Below are 15,162 nucleotides of genomic sequence, written 5' to 3' on the forward strand. Positions count from 1 at the left end.
AATCTGGTAGATATCTGTGTTGAAACCATCTGGTCCTGGGCTTTTTTTTTTTTTTTTTGGTTGGGAGAATTTTAATGATCGTTTATATTCCTTAGTGGTTATTGGTCTATTTAGATAGTTTATTTGGTCTTGATTTAACTTTGGTATATGGTACCTATCCAGAAAATCATCCATTTCTTTTAGATTTTAAAATTTTGTAAAGTTTTGTAAAGTTTGTAAAATTTTGTAAAGTTGTAAATATTTTGGAAGTATGACCTGATGATTCTCTGGATTTCCTCTTTGTCTGTTGTTATATCTCCCTTTTCATTTCTGATTTTGTTAATTTGGATGCTCTTTCTCTGCTTTTTGGTGAGTTTGGATATGGGTTTGTCTATCTTGTTCATTTTCTCAAAGAGCCAACTCTTTATTTCATTGATTCTTTGTATTGTTCTCTCTGTTTCTATTTTATTGATTTCAGCCCTCAATTGGATTATTTCCTGGTGTCTGTTTCTCCTAGATGAGTTTGCTTCTTATTCTAGAGGTTCTAGGTGTGCCGTTAAGTTACTAGTGTGAGATTTCTCTATCTTCTTTATGTGGGCATTTAGTGCTGTGAATTTTCCTCTTAACACTGCTTTCATAGTGTCCCATAAATCTGTGTATGTTGTACATTCATTTTCATTGATATCTAGGAAATCTTTAATTTCTTTCTTTATTCCTTCCTTGACCCATTGGTGATTCAATTGCGCATTATACAGTTTCCATGAAATTGTTGGCTTTCTGTAATTTTTGTTGTTGTTGAAATCTAACTTTAATCCATGGTGGTCTGATAAAATACAGGAGGTTATTCCAATTTTTTTGTATCTGTTGAGATTTGCTTTGTGACCAAGCATGTGGTCGATTTTACAGAAGGTTCCATGGGGTGCTGAGAAGAAGGTATAGCCTTTTGTGTTAGGGTAGAATATTCTGTGGGTATCTATTAAGCCATTTGAGTCATAACTTCTGGAAGTTCCCTTATTTCTCTGTTAAGTTTCTGTCTGGCAGACCTTTCCATTGGTGAGAGTGGAGTGTTGAAGTCTCCTACTACTAGTGTGTGGGTTTTAATGTGTGATTTAAGCTTTAGTAATGTTTCTTTTACAAATGTGTGTGTCCTTGTATTTGGGGCATAAATATTCAGAATTGAGACTTCATCTTGATGAATTTTCCCTGTGTAAAATATGTCATGTCCTTTCCGATCTCTTTTGATTGAATTTAGTTTGAAGTCTATTTTATTGGAATTTAGGATAGCTACACCAGCTTGCTTCTTAAATCCATTTGATTGGAAAGTCTTCCCCTAGCCTTTTCTTCTGAGGTGGTGTCTGTCTTTGAAGTTGAGGTGTGCTTCTGTAAGCAGCAGAATGATGGATTTTGTGTTAGAATCCATTCTGTTAGCCTGTGTTTTTTTATAGGTGAATTGAGACCACTGATATTAATGGATATTATTGACCAGTGATTGTTAATTCCTGTTATTTTTTTTGGTGGTTGTTGAAAGACCCTAGCCCTTCAGGCTTACACCCCCAAGGCCCAGGAAATGAGAAACTAAAAATCTAGTTCCAAGGGCAAGCTGACTCAATCATTATTCAACCATCCCTGTAACAATGTAACAAAGTAAAAAGATTTCTGTTAAGAGATGTGCTCAACTGTGACTGGGATAGTTGCAAGTGTTCCAGAAAGGACCACTGTGACCTTTGTGTAAACTCCACTCCCGCCCTGATACCGCCCTTGAGGTTACAGGAAGAATGTACATGTGGATGTGACTGTAACCACTCTGTGATCAGACCATGATCTTAGAAATGAAATTGTATGGGAATTGTAATCTTATGGCTTCTGTGGGTTTTTCCTTTAAAAGCCCCCATGTGACTACAGTACAAGGCGACTCTTGCTCTTTGGAGCAGAGTTTGCCTGACTGTACAGCCAGTGCATTAATAAACACCTCTTGCTGTTGCATCAACTGAACTGGAGTCTAGGTTCTTGGGGTGTCCACTTGAGACCCTAGATTTTTAGGGTCTAATAGTTGTGTTGTGTGTTGTGTGCTTCCCTTCTTTGGTATTTATTGGTGTGTAACTATTTATTGCCTGTGTTTTCACGGGTGTATCTCTAGAAGGATTTTTCCTTCTAGAGATTTCTGTATGGCTGGATTTGTGGAAAGATAATGTTTAAATCTGGTTTTATCATGGAATATTTTGTTTACTCCCTGTATGTTTATTGAGAATTTTGCTGGGTATAATAGTCTGGGTTGGCATTCATGGTCTCTTAGTGTCTGCATAATGTCGGATGACAGCAATGTTATCCAGCTATATGCCTGCCTGAGAGGCTGAGAGCTCCTTCATGACTATGTAGATGTACACGACTATGCAGAAAACATTTTCTGCTCATGGTTAGATATGAGGGACACACTGCTCCCCATTTCAGAATGGCAGTGTTTATTAATGGGACCCAATGCCTACAAGAGGAGGAATAGCCTTTCACATCAAAAGAATCAAAGCTGCAATATATTGGGAAAAAGGACTTCTTCCCTCAGAGGACAAAGACATTTAAAACAGACACAAAATCCTACAGCTCCTTGAGGCTGTCTGCCGGCCCCCACCCCCTAGCCCCTGGTCTGGCACTGGTGCACTGTTAGGCTCACACAAAGAGCTAAGGTGGAGTCCGTGGAGACACAGCACCACGGTCCCTTCCATTAAACCCAGAGAGTATGTTTACACCCTTAGAGCTTCCAGAGCTCCCTTCATGGAAGCTAGAAGGAATAAAAAGAATAACCAAAAAAGGGCTGCTGAATACCCGGAGGGCTGGCTGGTTACCTAAGAGTCAAAAATAGTAATTCCTGAGATGACCTCTCCTAGCCCAGTTGGGCAAACTCATGGAACAACCCATCTGGAAAATCTGCCCTACGAGAATTGTTGCAAAGATATTTGGTGGCCTGGAGATTACCAACACTGACCAAACAAGTTGGCAAAGCCTGTCTGCAGTGTGCTTGGAACAATCCCAAGCAGACCTACAAGCTGATACAAAAACGCAGGTCCTTCCTACCCATTTAAACATCCATAACTGGTCCTCAATGACATTCCACCCAGCAAAGGGGACGGATACTTGCTGGTTGTGGCGTGCACTTTTGCAGGCTGAGTAGAATAGAAGCCTTTCCTACCTGCGCAGAGGATTAACCTGGAACTTGTGCTCATGCTACCACCCCCCATCATTAGGATGGGTTGAGAGAGTAAGTAGAACTTTGAAGTGACACTGATCAAACATTACCAAGAATGAGACCTCCCTTGGGCAGAAATTCAGCCACTTTTACTGTTTAGGGCGTAACGCATGCCCTGTAAATGTAGTTAGTCTCCTTTTGAGATCCTGTCTGGCCACCCACCTCCGCTGCTCCCAAAGCCTCAGGGGACCTCTGAAAGTATGGACACACAAACCTTTAGCAGTTCTTGAAAAACTTGGCTGTCACTGCACACAAACATTGCCCAATCCTCAGCACTCTCTTAGCTCTTAAAGCTGCAGGTATCAAGCTGTGGCTACACCGCAGGAGCAAGTCAAGGTTGCTGTAGACCCCGACCAGGAGTGGACCATGAGAGCCCACCCAGCCAAGCCTCTGTGAAACTGGCCATCTCAAAACGACCTCAGATGGGGGCAATGGCTCAGCTCCCACTCTGCCTCCTGATGTCCTTCTGATTCTGTGGATGTGCACCTATACAGTTCCTACCCAGCATCTCTGACCCTGTCACGTAAATTAGTCTGGAGAAAAGACTTGTCCCAAGGCAGCTCCAATTCCTGGACAGCCATCAGTATAACTTAGCACCCCCTAGAGGGGCTCTGTTGTATCTCCTTCTGGTAGTGCTACTTGGGAATATGCCAGTCACATATCATCCCTCAGACCTCATCATTCTGTGATGGAACTGCCTGCACCAATAAAACAGACTATAGTTCCTTTTGGAGATGGCCCCAGCCAGTGACAGACTATGGACAAGAGAACAATTTGGGGAGAACATATTGTTCAAGAAATCAAAGTCACTCTTCAGAATCAGATTGATTCATTGGCAGCAATGTTCCTCCCAAACCACTGAGGACTTGATTACTGCTGAAAAGGGAGGCATATCCATGGTTTTAAGTGGAGAATACTATGTTTTTGCTGCTCAATCAGAAATATATGAGAAAATACAAAACAGTTATAGAGAAGAGAAGGCCAGAGGTAGAGTTGAGAGGCCATGAAGGGACTTCATGCGGACCCAGGCTGGCTCTGTTAATGGGGCCTCTTAGGTTGACCATAGCAGGACTTCTGTTAGGACTGTTCATCTTAGACACCCTGTCCAGGGTCATCAGAACTAGAGTAAAAAGAGTCAAGCTGCAGGTGACACAGCAGGTGGTATCACCCGACTTCTTAGACAGATTCATAGGGTGCTATGAGGGTAAAGAGGAGGGAATGAAGTAGAATGAGGTAGTAAAGACCATTATTAGATGTTGATCTAGTGGCTTATTTTCTCAGTTACTTAAAGCTCTACTTGTATGGCCTATTTGCCAAAGGATAACTTCAAGTGGAACAAAATGATCCTAAAACGTAACTGAAAAAAAAAAAAGGTCATTGCCCTTAATGACCTGCTGACTACTTCTGTATTTTACATAGCTTCTGTAAAATCTTGCTTGCTTGACTGCCCAAACTTGTCATTTTAGAGTATAAAGTGGACATGCAAACTGGACTTGGGACCACAACCTTTCAGGAGTTATCTGTGCTTCAGTCCACCAGTGACACTCCTCTGTTCCACTCTCATTGTTGCTGGAGTGCTTACTTATTCCAGAAAAATCACTGCAACACTGCTTGAAAACTCTGAAAGGTTTGTCACATTTAATTATGTCACTCTGCAAAATCCCACCCATCTTAATTCTCACACCTGTATAAGTTCTGTTCTTCTGGCAACTCTAGAGGACTGCATTGCTCTGCTTTGACAGGTCAGCTCTTAGCAGCCTCCTCAGGAGCATATACAGGCCACTTCCATTCAACACTTGAGCGAGCCAGGCCACTTGAGCAGCCTCACTGAAGCCCACAACTGTGTCAAGATGACTGACAGTATCTTCTTGTTTGAGGGGATCCAGATGCTGTCTGACTTCCATAGTGTGGAGTCTCTGTCTTTTGCTCAAAAATTTTTGGTGAAAGATGATGATGTCATCATAGTGAGCTACCCTAGATCAGGTAAGAAAAGTGTGTGTGTGTGTGTGTGTGTGTGTGTGTGTGTGTGTGTGTGTGTGTGTGTAACTTGGGGGGGGGGTTAACCTATGTCCCAGTTACTGTTCTATTGTTGTAAATAGACACCATGGCTAAGGCAACTATAAAGGAAGATATTTATTTGGGGGCTTACTTACAGTTTCAGAGGGTTAGTACGTAATCATCATGGTAGGGAGCATGGTGGCAGACCAGCAGACATGGCACTGTAGCAGAAGCTGAGAGCTCACATTTGATTCACAAATTGCAGGCAGAGAGAGGGTAGGGGGAGAGACTGGCCTTGGGTGGGCTTTTGAAATCTCAAAGCCCAGCCTCAGTGACACTTCCTCCAACAAGGCCCACATCTCCTCCAACAAGAGCATGTTTCCTAATTCTTCCCAAACAGCTCCACTACCTAGATATCAAACATTCAAACATATGAGCCCATGGGGACCATTCCCATCCAAATCACCAAAATCTGTATGCTTTTTCCAATGTCAGTTACACCATTTTATATTTCCACCAAAAATGCTTATGAAATTTTCAACACATCAGTTCCCTAAAATCCTGTCCTTTGAGGATCTTAGGAGGCACAAGTAGGGATGACTGATTAAAATATTGGTCAAAGTAAATTATATGTTTGAAATTATAAAAGAATAAAAAAGAAAAACATATAGTTTAAAACAAATACTGACTATTTATGATCAACTTAACCCTTGGTCTGCCTCCCCTATGTACAGGTTAGGGAGTGGGGCTGAAAAATTCCAACCCTCTAATTCTGTTGCATTGATTCAGGTGACCAGCTTATATCCTTGGCCTATTTATGGGGCATAGCCACTTTTCTTATGCACAGAAAACCTCTACTAATTCAGAGATTACGTGATATTAGAAGTTGTATGCTAGGAATCTTGGAGATAGACTCTATCATCTATCTTCTATCTATCTATCTATCTATCTATCTATCTATCTATCTATCTATCTATCTATCTATCTATCTACTATCATCTATCTATCTATCTATCTATCTATCTATCTATCTATCTATCTATCTATCTATTTGTATATCTGTCATCTACCACCCTATATGCTTACTTACCTATCTAACATGGTCTTAGACTGGTCCTGAGGCACAGATCCCTACATCAAGTAACTGTGTAACTGAAAAGGCACCCACACATCACTAGTGTGTCAGTAATAATTAGCTCAGCTCATCATATTTTATGACTGTGTCTCCCAGGGAAAGGTACCTCTTGCAGGTTTCCATTAGCTCTTGTCAGTTTCTAAATCTCGGGGTGCTCTCAAGAAACACAGAGCTTCTCTCTCATCTTGGGGATGGGAAATGTTGAGAATGGGATGGAGATGAGGCTGACTCAGGGCTCACTCTCACTAATTGTCAGACACTGAGATGGGCAAGACTTGAACACTGCTTGATTTCCAGTTGGCTCTGCCATTTCCAGGTGTGTGAATGTGAGCACACTTTCTCATTCATGTCACCTTATTTTCAGACAATAATTATTTGTACTTCAAGAGTTAGTGTCTTCCCTAGAAATACCCTGATAAGACACAACTTTGGGGAGAAAACAGTTTATTAACATTTACAGTTGCAGGATTCAATCCATCATTGAGAGGAATTCAAGGCTGAAAAGCAAGCAAGCTAGTCACACTATGTCCATGGTCCATGTAGAAATGACTGTGACTTTCTGCCTTCCTTCTCTGGTCTCATATAGCTCAGGAACTCCTGTCTAGGGAATGGTGCTGTCCACAGTGAGCTGGGTCTTCCTATGTTAATTAACAACCAAGACAATCCCCCTCAGACCAACCTGATCTAGATAATTTCTCATTAAGACTTTCTCCCTGGAGGGATGAGAAAACTTGAAGTGAGTTCATGAAACCAGAAAGTATCAAGAACAGTATCAAGAAGACAGGCTGACAGGACAGGGTATTGGGGTAAATTCTGGGGCTTTAAACAAAGCTCTTGACCCCTCTCCCAACTGGGATAACTCTCAGAGCATTTTATAGTCAGTATGTTTAAAGCAAAGTTCATGACCTTGTCAATCCTGTCCTGTAAAATGATATTTTCACCTCTTTCATCTCACTTTCATCTACATGAAAGGATCCCAGCACTTAAAAACAAATCAAAACAAAACAAAACAAAAAAAAAGTATGCGAGATGGGTAAGAGAAACAGGGATGAAGATTTTAGCAAGCATTATGATTCATTGTGAAATGAACGGGCTTTGGAGAAGATAAGTATCTTGCTTGGCCTCTTGAAGCTAACAAATGAAAGGGCTTGGAGTAAAACCAGGTATTTTTTGTTTCAAAACCATTGATTAAAATACTTTAACTAGACATTCTAGACAGCTTGCTCTTTTTCCCCCCATAAAGCAAGAAATAACATCAATAGCTTATTTCTGACATTCAGTATTATGAGCATCTTTTCATTTGTCAGAAGTGCATGCCTTACTACTAACACAAAGGACCATTTTCAAGTGATATACTTTCTTTCTTTCCTGGTGTACTTATATTCAGATGTGAGAATCGGTAGAGGTGAATGTCTCAAAAGAAACTAGTGTTTTTCCAACTAAAAAACAAAAACAAACAAAAAACCAAAGACTTTCCCCAAGTACTTCTAGTTTCTGTCAAGTTGAGAGTTGTAAGGATCACAGTATTCAATAAAGCTGTTGCAAATAGATACATGAATTAATATAGAGGTTAAAACAAAATTAATGTGGTTTATGCCATCACAAGGCAGAACCAGAGGGTGGGTCAGGAGGGATGACTAAACCTTTTTTCATGCAGTCACCTTAGATACAAGATTTCTCATCTCTTTTTATTCTGCTAATGTCTTCATGGAGCCCTGGTAAGTCTATGGAACTCCATATAACCCTGTATGAGGTGGGATGGTAGGAGAGCAATCAGACTGCTTGTGCCTTCATTACCAATAAACCAAGCATATCTCTTTAATTTTTGTTATACTATTAAGATCTGATTAGACAGATACATAGACCTGGGAAAAATAGGTAAGTAGAAGGAAGTTTGACAAATCTATATAAAGCTATAATTAGATAAATGAGATGATGTGGTACGCCACTCACAGTATAGATTGTTGTTTCAAAAAAGCTAGAAAAAGTGATGTTCGAAGAGTCAACATGTAGATATGATATCCAGGTAAAGAGGTAGATTTGTTTAAAATGATATAAAAATGTGCAATATTGATATTACATTCTGTCACGGTATTTATACATCCTTTAATATTTCTGTTAAATTTAATGTGAGTGGAGAAAATATGAGCTAATGAGGGGCAGGACTGGAGAGATGGCTACACCGTTAAGAGCACTTTGTGCTCTTGCAGAGATCTGGGCTCAGCATCTACATATGGTGGCTCACAACCATCTGTAACATCAATGTAAGTCCTTGACTTTGGGATCCAAGGCAGGAACTCAAACAGGGTAGGAACCTGGAGGCAGTAACTGAAGCAGAGGCCATCAAAAGGTGCTGCTTACTGGCTTTCTCCTCCTGGTCTACTCAGCCTGCTTTCCTTTCTTATATTCTAGGACCACTGGCCCAGGGTGGTACTGCCCACAGTGGTCTGGTTCCTCCAAATCAATCATTAATCAAGACTGTGCTCCACAGGCTCCCTACAGGCCAATTTGATGGTGGCGTTTTCTCAATTGAGGTTTCCTTTTCCCAGATGACTCTAGCTTATGTCACATTGACACAAACAAACAAACAAACATAAATAACCAGCAGTGGTGGTGGTGGGTTAAAGGTGGAGGGTATAATAGAACACAGGCAAAAGGAAAGTAGAGAGGGGTATTACTGTGGGTGGAAAGTTTTAAACAGGGATGATATGAGAATTAGAGATATAAGGGGAGATGGGAGTTCAGGAACGGAGGAAGGATTAACCAAGATTAAAAAGTACGATGAAACCACATGGAAGTCTGCTGGCTTGTATCCAAGCAGAAAACACAAAAGTGAAACCTAAGAATAAAACCAAATAAAAATACCTTAATCATTCAACATATGAAACATTTTCTTTACTATGATAATGTAATGTAATTTGATTGTTCTCATTTTCCCACAACCAGGAACACACTGGATGATTGAAATGGTCAGTCTGATTGTCTCCAAAGGGGACCCTACTTGGGTCCAAACTGTCAAAAATTTTGCCAGGTCTCCAGGGCTTGAGTCTAAAGATGAGCAGAAACTATTGCTGGACCAGGATGGACCACGTCTCATGAGTACACATCTTCCCATACAACTGTTTCCCAAGTCTTAATTGACATCCAGTGCTAAGGTGAGTGGATGCTGGTCTCTATGATGAAATTTTTGTTTATATTTTATTTTATTATTATTATTTTTTTATTAAGAAAATTTTTAATTCATTTTACATACTAATCAAAGATCCCCCTCTTCCCTCCTCCTGCCCCTCTAGCCTCCCCCTTCCAGCCCACCCCTCATTCCCTCCTACAAGAAGGAAAGGCCTCCCATGGGGGGGAACATGCAGTTGAGGCAGGTCTAAGCCCCTCCCCCTGCCTCAAGGCTGTTCGAGGTGCCCCATCATAGGTAGTGGGTTTCACAAAGCCTGCTCATGCACCAGGGATAGATTCTGATCCTACTGCCAGGGGGCTCCCTAAGCGGGTCAAGCTACACAACTGTCTCACTATCCAGAGGGCCTAGCTCAGTCCCACGGAGACTCCACAGCTGTTGATCTAAATTTCATGAGTTCCCACTAGTTTGGTTTGGTTGTCTCTGCATGTTTCCCCATCATGATCTTGATGCCCTTGCTCATCGAATCCCTCTTCTCTCTCTTCGACTGGATTCCTTGAGCTTGGCCTGTTGTTTGACTATGGATTTCTGCATCTGCTTCTATCTGTGTTGAAATCTTAGGAGGACTCTCTTTCTTAAACTGGCACACTCAAGGGTGTGTCCAAATTCATGGCCTGTGTGCCAGTCTCCCTAATACTCACATGTATGGAAACAGCTGAACTCACAGTTCTTCATTAACTGGTTAATGAATGATTAATGTTATGAATACTTGTTAACTCAGAAGTCAGCTTTCAACTTTGCATTTTTCCTTTTCCTTTTCCATGCGTGTATAAGTGGTGTGCATGTGTTGGGGCATGAGAGTGTAGGGTGTACAGGCACTTGTGGATGGGTGTGTATGGAGGCCCAAGGTTGATGTCTAGAAGTCTAGAATCATTTTCAATTTTCTTTTGTTTTTGTTTTTGTTTTTCGAGACAAGGTTTCTCTGTGTAGCTTTGCGCCTTTCCTGGAACTCACTCTGTAGCCCAGGCTGGCCTTGTACTCACAGGGATCAGCCTGCCTCTCTCTTCCGAGTGCTGGGATTAAAGGCATGGGCCGGCATCGCCGGCTTGCCTTATTCTTTAAATATTTGTTCTCTCTCTCTCTCTGTGAGTGTGGGTGGGGGGGTGGAGTAGGTGAGGATGCATGGCTCTCTTTCCACTGTGTGGGTCCCAGAAAGTTAGCCTAGCTCATCAGGCTTGATGGCAAATGCCCCTGCCCAGTGAACAACCTTACCAGTTCCCACCTATTCTTCTTGAGGCAGTGTCTCTCAATCAAACACAGTTCACTGGCATGACTTATCTTGGGAACCAGCATGCTCTGGAGATCTCCACCTTCTGAGGGTGGAATTACAGGCAGGCTTCTCACTTGCCTGGCATTTATGTGGTATATTAGTCAGGGTTCTCTATAGTCATAGAACTTTTGGTATGAATCTCTCTCCATATATATAAAGGGAATTTATTGGAATGACTTCTAGGCTATAGTATTGCTAATCTAACAATGGCTAGTGGTGAATGGAAAGTCCAAGAATCTAGTAGCTGCTCAGTCCCCTGAGGCTGCATGTCTCAGCTGGTCTTCTGTATATGCTGCAATCCTGGAGAAGTAGACTCCAATACTAGTGAAGGAATGGATGTGCTGGCAAGGTGAGGGCAGGCAGGCAAAAAGAAGCAAGCTTTCCTTCTTCCATTGTCCTTATATAGGCTTCTGGCAGAAGATGTGGCCCAGATTAAAGGTGTATCTATCGGTGGCCATGTCAGAGGAGTAGCAGATGGCAATTGACTTCAGGGGATTGGCCCACCAGCATGCAAGGCACTGATGGATGCATCTTGGATAGGCAAGGCTCCAAGAGCCTCAGCCCTAGAATATTTCTTGCTACTGCTGTGTATTTGCATGTCTGTCACTGCCATTTTTCTCTGGTATCTGGTATGGTGTGAATGGGTGTGGAGAGATCCCCACTGCCCTTGATGTAGTATGATCATCTCTTGGAAATGTCCTGTTTTACTGGGCATTTTTACCTGTGGATTTTTATGAAGATTACTTTTTCCTAAGCTGTACTTTTTAACTGAAGCAATGATTTTATACAATAATAGAGTTAGTTTAAACAGGATTTTGATGATTGAGGATTTGTAATAATTATAGTAAGGCATTATGATAGAGGTTATTTTAGTGGAAAAATTAACATAGGTAAAGGTAGGATAAAACATTGCCTTTGTAGGATGCAAAGGATAAAACAATAAAACAAGAAAGTGTCACACAGCTAGAACACATGAGCTTCTATTGAGGAGCCATACAGACTGTGGCTTATGTTAATGATTAAGAAAAACAACTGAGTCCCAGTAGCCCAGTAGAGAGTAGTTTAAATTCCTTTAATCTTAAGTTGGGAGATGTGTTCACAGGTTTCCCAGTGCATCATAACTGAAACAAAGCTTTGAAAATAATGTTAGACTGAGTTGTTTTTGTTAATAACTTTAAGATGAAAAACCCAAAAAGACAAATCTGAAGTTTTAGAAAGGCACATAGTTGAGTGAGGAACTCTTTAAAGTCAGGGAACAAGAACAAAGCAGCCCGATTATTGTTAGCTGGTGTGCCTTTCTTGCTTGGACAGTTTGGTGACCAAAGGCAGTGTTTAAATCCTTGTCCCCATTTCTGCCCTCTGCTTCCTGATATAAAGAACTGTTGATGAATATGTGTGCACCCTGAGGATTTAAAATAGAGCTGACCGGTTCTTTTTCATATATAAAAGTTTAGATTCGTGATTCTTCTAAGATTATCTTTTGAGATAAGTAGTAAAATGGTTGGCCCTTTCTTTGTAACTACAGTAAGCAGTCTGCTAGTAGAAGAACTGACTTGAAAAATACTTTTGCTTACACTCTCTTAATCTATAACAAGTTGCTTGGATAATATATGTGGGTTCTTGGAAAAACTTGTTTTTCACCTGTAATAAGGAAAGTGTTTAACCATGTAGGGGAAATGAAAACATTTTTTAAAAGCCTGTATTCATTGTAATCATCTACCTGAAAAATAGAATGTAGCCACATTGTGATTTTCATATTGCTTGAAAGATTTTGGTAGAGTATATAAGCTGTAAGATTAAAAAAAAAAACAAAGTAAGTTAGAAGAAAAACATCAAGAATGAGAGAAGGAAAACACTAGGAAAGATGTAGAGGAAGAATACAAAAGAATAAAGAAAGAGTCAGAAGAAAACTATCAAGAGAGTGTGTTGTCTTTTCCTTACTCCCTCAGATAAAAAAGCCTTAGTATGAGGACTCCATGGATTCCCTTCAAGCTCTGAGCTGCTGGAGGCTGGTCCTCATGGCAGCAGTATGTGCCTTCCCACCTCAAAATCTGGATCAAAGGCAGGTTGTCTTCCTGCCTCAAGATCCAGATCACAGGTGTGACCTCTGTTTCTGGATTGTATTCCAGATATAGTAAAGTTGACAACCAAGAACAGCCATCACATGTGGGTTTCTGAGGACCCAAACTCAAATCTTCATTTTTTTATGCAGCAAACATTTGAAGCAGTGGTTCTCAACCTTCCCAATGCTGAGGCCCTTTAATACAGTTCCTATGTTGTGGTGATCCCCACCCACTAGATTAGTTTCACTGCTACTTCATAACTATAATTTTGCTACTGTTGTGAATCATACTATAAATATCTGTGTTCTTTGATGGTCTTGGGGACCCCAGGTTGAGAAACCCTGCTTTAACCACGGAGGCATTTTTGCATCCCCTCAACTGTTCTTCCAACAGTGAACCATGCATGTCAGTGGCAGCTATGTAAACTTTCTCAGATGGAAGATCAACTTGGCATCTTCTATCTCAGAGTTAAGGAAATGATGGAAGAGAAGGCAACCTTACATTGAGAGAGTCACGGATGTAAGGAAAAGGTGCAGCTCATCCTTTGACCTCCACATGTGTGTTGTGACTTTGTGTAAAGACTTAAGAGTTTGGTTCAGGATGTGTGGAAATATGCAGTCCTGAAGTGAAGACACACATTTCTAATAAACTTTCTCTTTTAGATTATCTACGTCATCAGGAATCCAAGAGATGTTGCTACATCTCACTATCATATCAGAAAACATTTTCACGTTTTGAATAATCAACAGACTTTTGATGAGCATCTTCGTTTATTTATCCAAGGTGACGGTGAGTGGAATCTGGACCACCAATTTTATATTTTGAAATCAAGGCAATACCAGAGATCTGTGTTGCATGTTTAAAAGCTATATCTGTGGGTCACAGTTGTTTAAAATTTACTCAGTGTGGGACAAGAAGGATGGTTTAGTTGTCTACTACTCTTGCAAATGTCTAAGTTTTGTTCCCAGCAATCATGCCAGGTTTCCCTCAAGGTCTGTTAACTCCATATCCAGGGGTCTAGTGCTCTCTTCTGGCATCCCCAGACACTGCATTCATGTATTCAATACCCATACACAGATATACATATGAATGAAACTTAAAATATTAAAAACCAATGTTTTAAAATTTTACTCAGTGTGATGTCAAGAATTTTATGGACAACCAGATGCAATCTGATTTACACTTAATGTATTTTTTCACTTAGAAAAATCAAATCTTGTATGATATATTATATAGTTATGAATGATCATCTATCCTTTATTTTTATATTTTTCAATTGCATGTATTCAGATATTATATTCATTAACTTAGTGTGTGTGTGTGTGTGTGCGCGTGCGAGCGCACGTGCGCGAGCGCGCGCGCTATGTGGTTTCACACATGCCGTTGTGCATGTGTGGATGTCTGAAGACAACTTGCGGGAGTCAGTTCTCTCCTTCAGCCATGTGGGTTTCAGGGATAAAGCTCATATCATCAGGCTGTGGGTCAAGTGCCTTTATCCACTAAGTCATTTCATTAGTTCTTGGTATTTTACTCACAATGAAGTATTATTTAATAAATCTATGATTGCTTCATAAAATAGTTCTTGCATGTATTTGAATTTTATCCTGCTCTTTTTGTACACTTTTCTAGTTAGAGGTTCAAAGAGGCAGGGTTGGAGATATGGTTCAGTGGTTATGTACTCTTTCTGCTTTTTCAGAGGACCCAGATTCAGTTCTGCACCCATATGATGGCTTAAAACCATCTGTAATTCTGCTTCCAAGAGATACTATGCCCTCTTCTGGTCTCTGCGAACACTGCACCCATGTGATGCATATACATACATATCAGCAAACATTCATACACATTAAATAAGGTTTAAAACTCCTTTTAAATATGTAGGTAGTAAGCATGCATGATTTTTTCCTCTAAAAAATGTGAGCTTTCTCAATGTCATAATTGTGTTATAGACCTCTAGATATAGAAACTTGACATCCCTTACCTTCCTCAAAGTAAATGCCATCCTCCAATCAGGAATATTCATGAGGTGCAAAGTTCAGTAATAATTTCCTTTTTCTCCCCTATCTCTGTAGTGATTTTTGGATCCTGGTTTGATCACACACTTGGATGGTTAACCAGGAGAGACACAGAGAATTTTCTACTAATGTCCTATGAGGAGCTACAGAGGGTAATTCTCTTTTACTGTGTTTCCTACATTGTTCATATCTGCCTTTGTTCCTTTCCTTTGTATTTTTCTAGGGGTAAACAATCGAGTAAGTGAGTGGGAAACTGTCATAGTTAGCATCGTTGTCAACT

General features: G+C 40.6%; 1 protein-coding gene and 1 long non-coding RNA gene across 6 annotated transcripts in view; both read left to right on the forward strand.

Moving 5' to 3' along the window:
• LOC143266763 (uncharacterized) overlaps positions 1 to 15,162 on the forward strand; it is a 230,770-nt gene that overhangs the window by 93,347 nt on the left and 122,261 nt on the right. The window lies entirely within an intron of this gene.
• LOC102913495 (3-beta-hydroxysteroid sulfotransferase-like) overlaps positions 1 to 15,162 on the forward strand; it is a 31,746-nt gene that overhangs the window by 12,160 nt on the left and 4,424 nt on the right. Inside the window, exons 2-6 of one of the 4 annotated variants that reach the window (XM_076571586.1) lie at positions 4,684 to 4,844; positions 4,960 to 5,200; positions 9,297 to 9,505; positions 13,533 to 13,659; positions 14,940 to 15,034. In XM_076571586.1, coding sequence (XP_076427701.1) covers positions 15,011 to 15,034 — 24 coding nt within the window. In that variant the 5' untranslated portion in view covers positions 4,684 to 4,844; positions 4,960 to 5,200; positions 9,297 to 9,505; positions 13,533 to 13,659; positions 14,940 to 15,010. The remainder of the gene's footprint in view (positions 1 to 4,683; positions 4,845 to 4,959; positions 5,201 to 9,296; positions 9,506 to 13,532; positions 13,660 to 14,939; positions 15,035 to 15,162) is intronic. The other 3 variants (XM_076571591.1, XM_076571588.1, XM_076571595.1) reach the window with 3 other exon arrangements.

This window comes from Peromyscus maniculatus, chromosome 1, assembly GCF_049852395.1.
Source record: "Peromyscus maniculatus bairdii isolate BWxNUB_F1_BW_parent chromosome 1, HU_Pman_BW_mat_3.1, whole genome shotgun sequence".
In the NCBI taxonomy this organism is placed as follows: domain Eukaryota; kingdom Metazoa; phylum Chordata; class Mammalia; order Rodentia; family Cricetidae; genus Peromyscus; species Peromyscus maniculatus.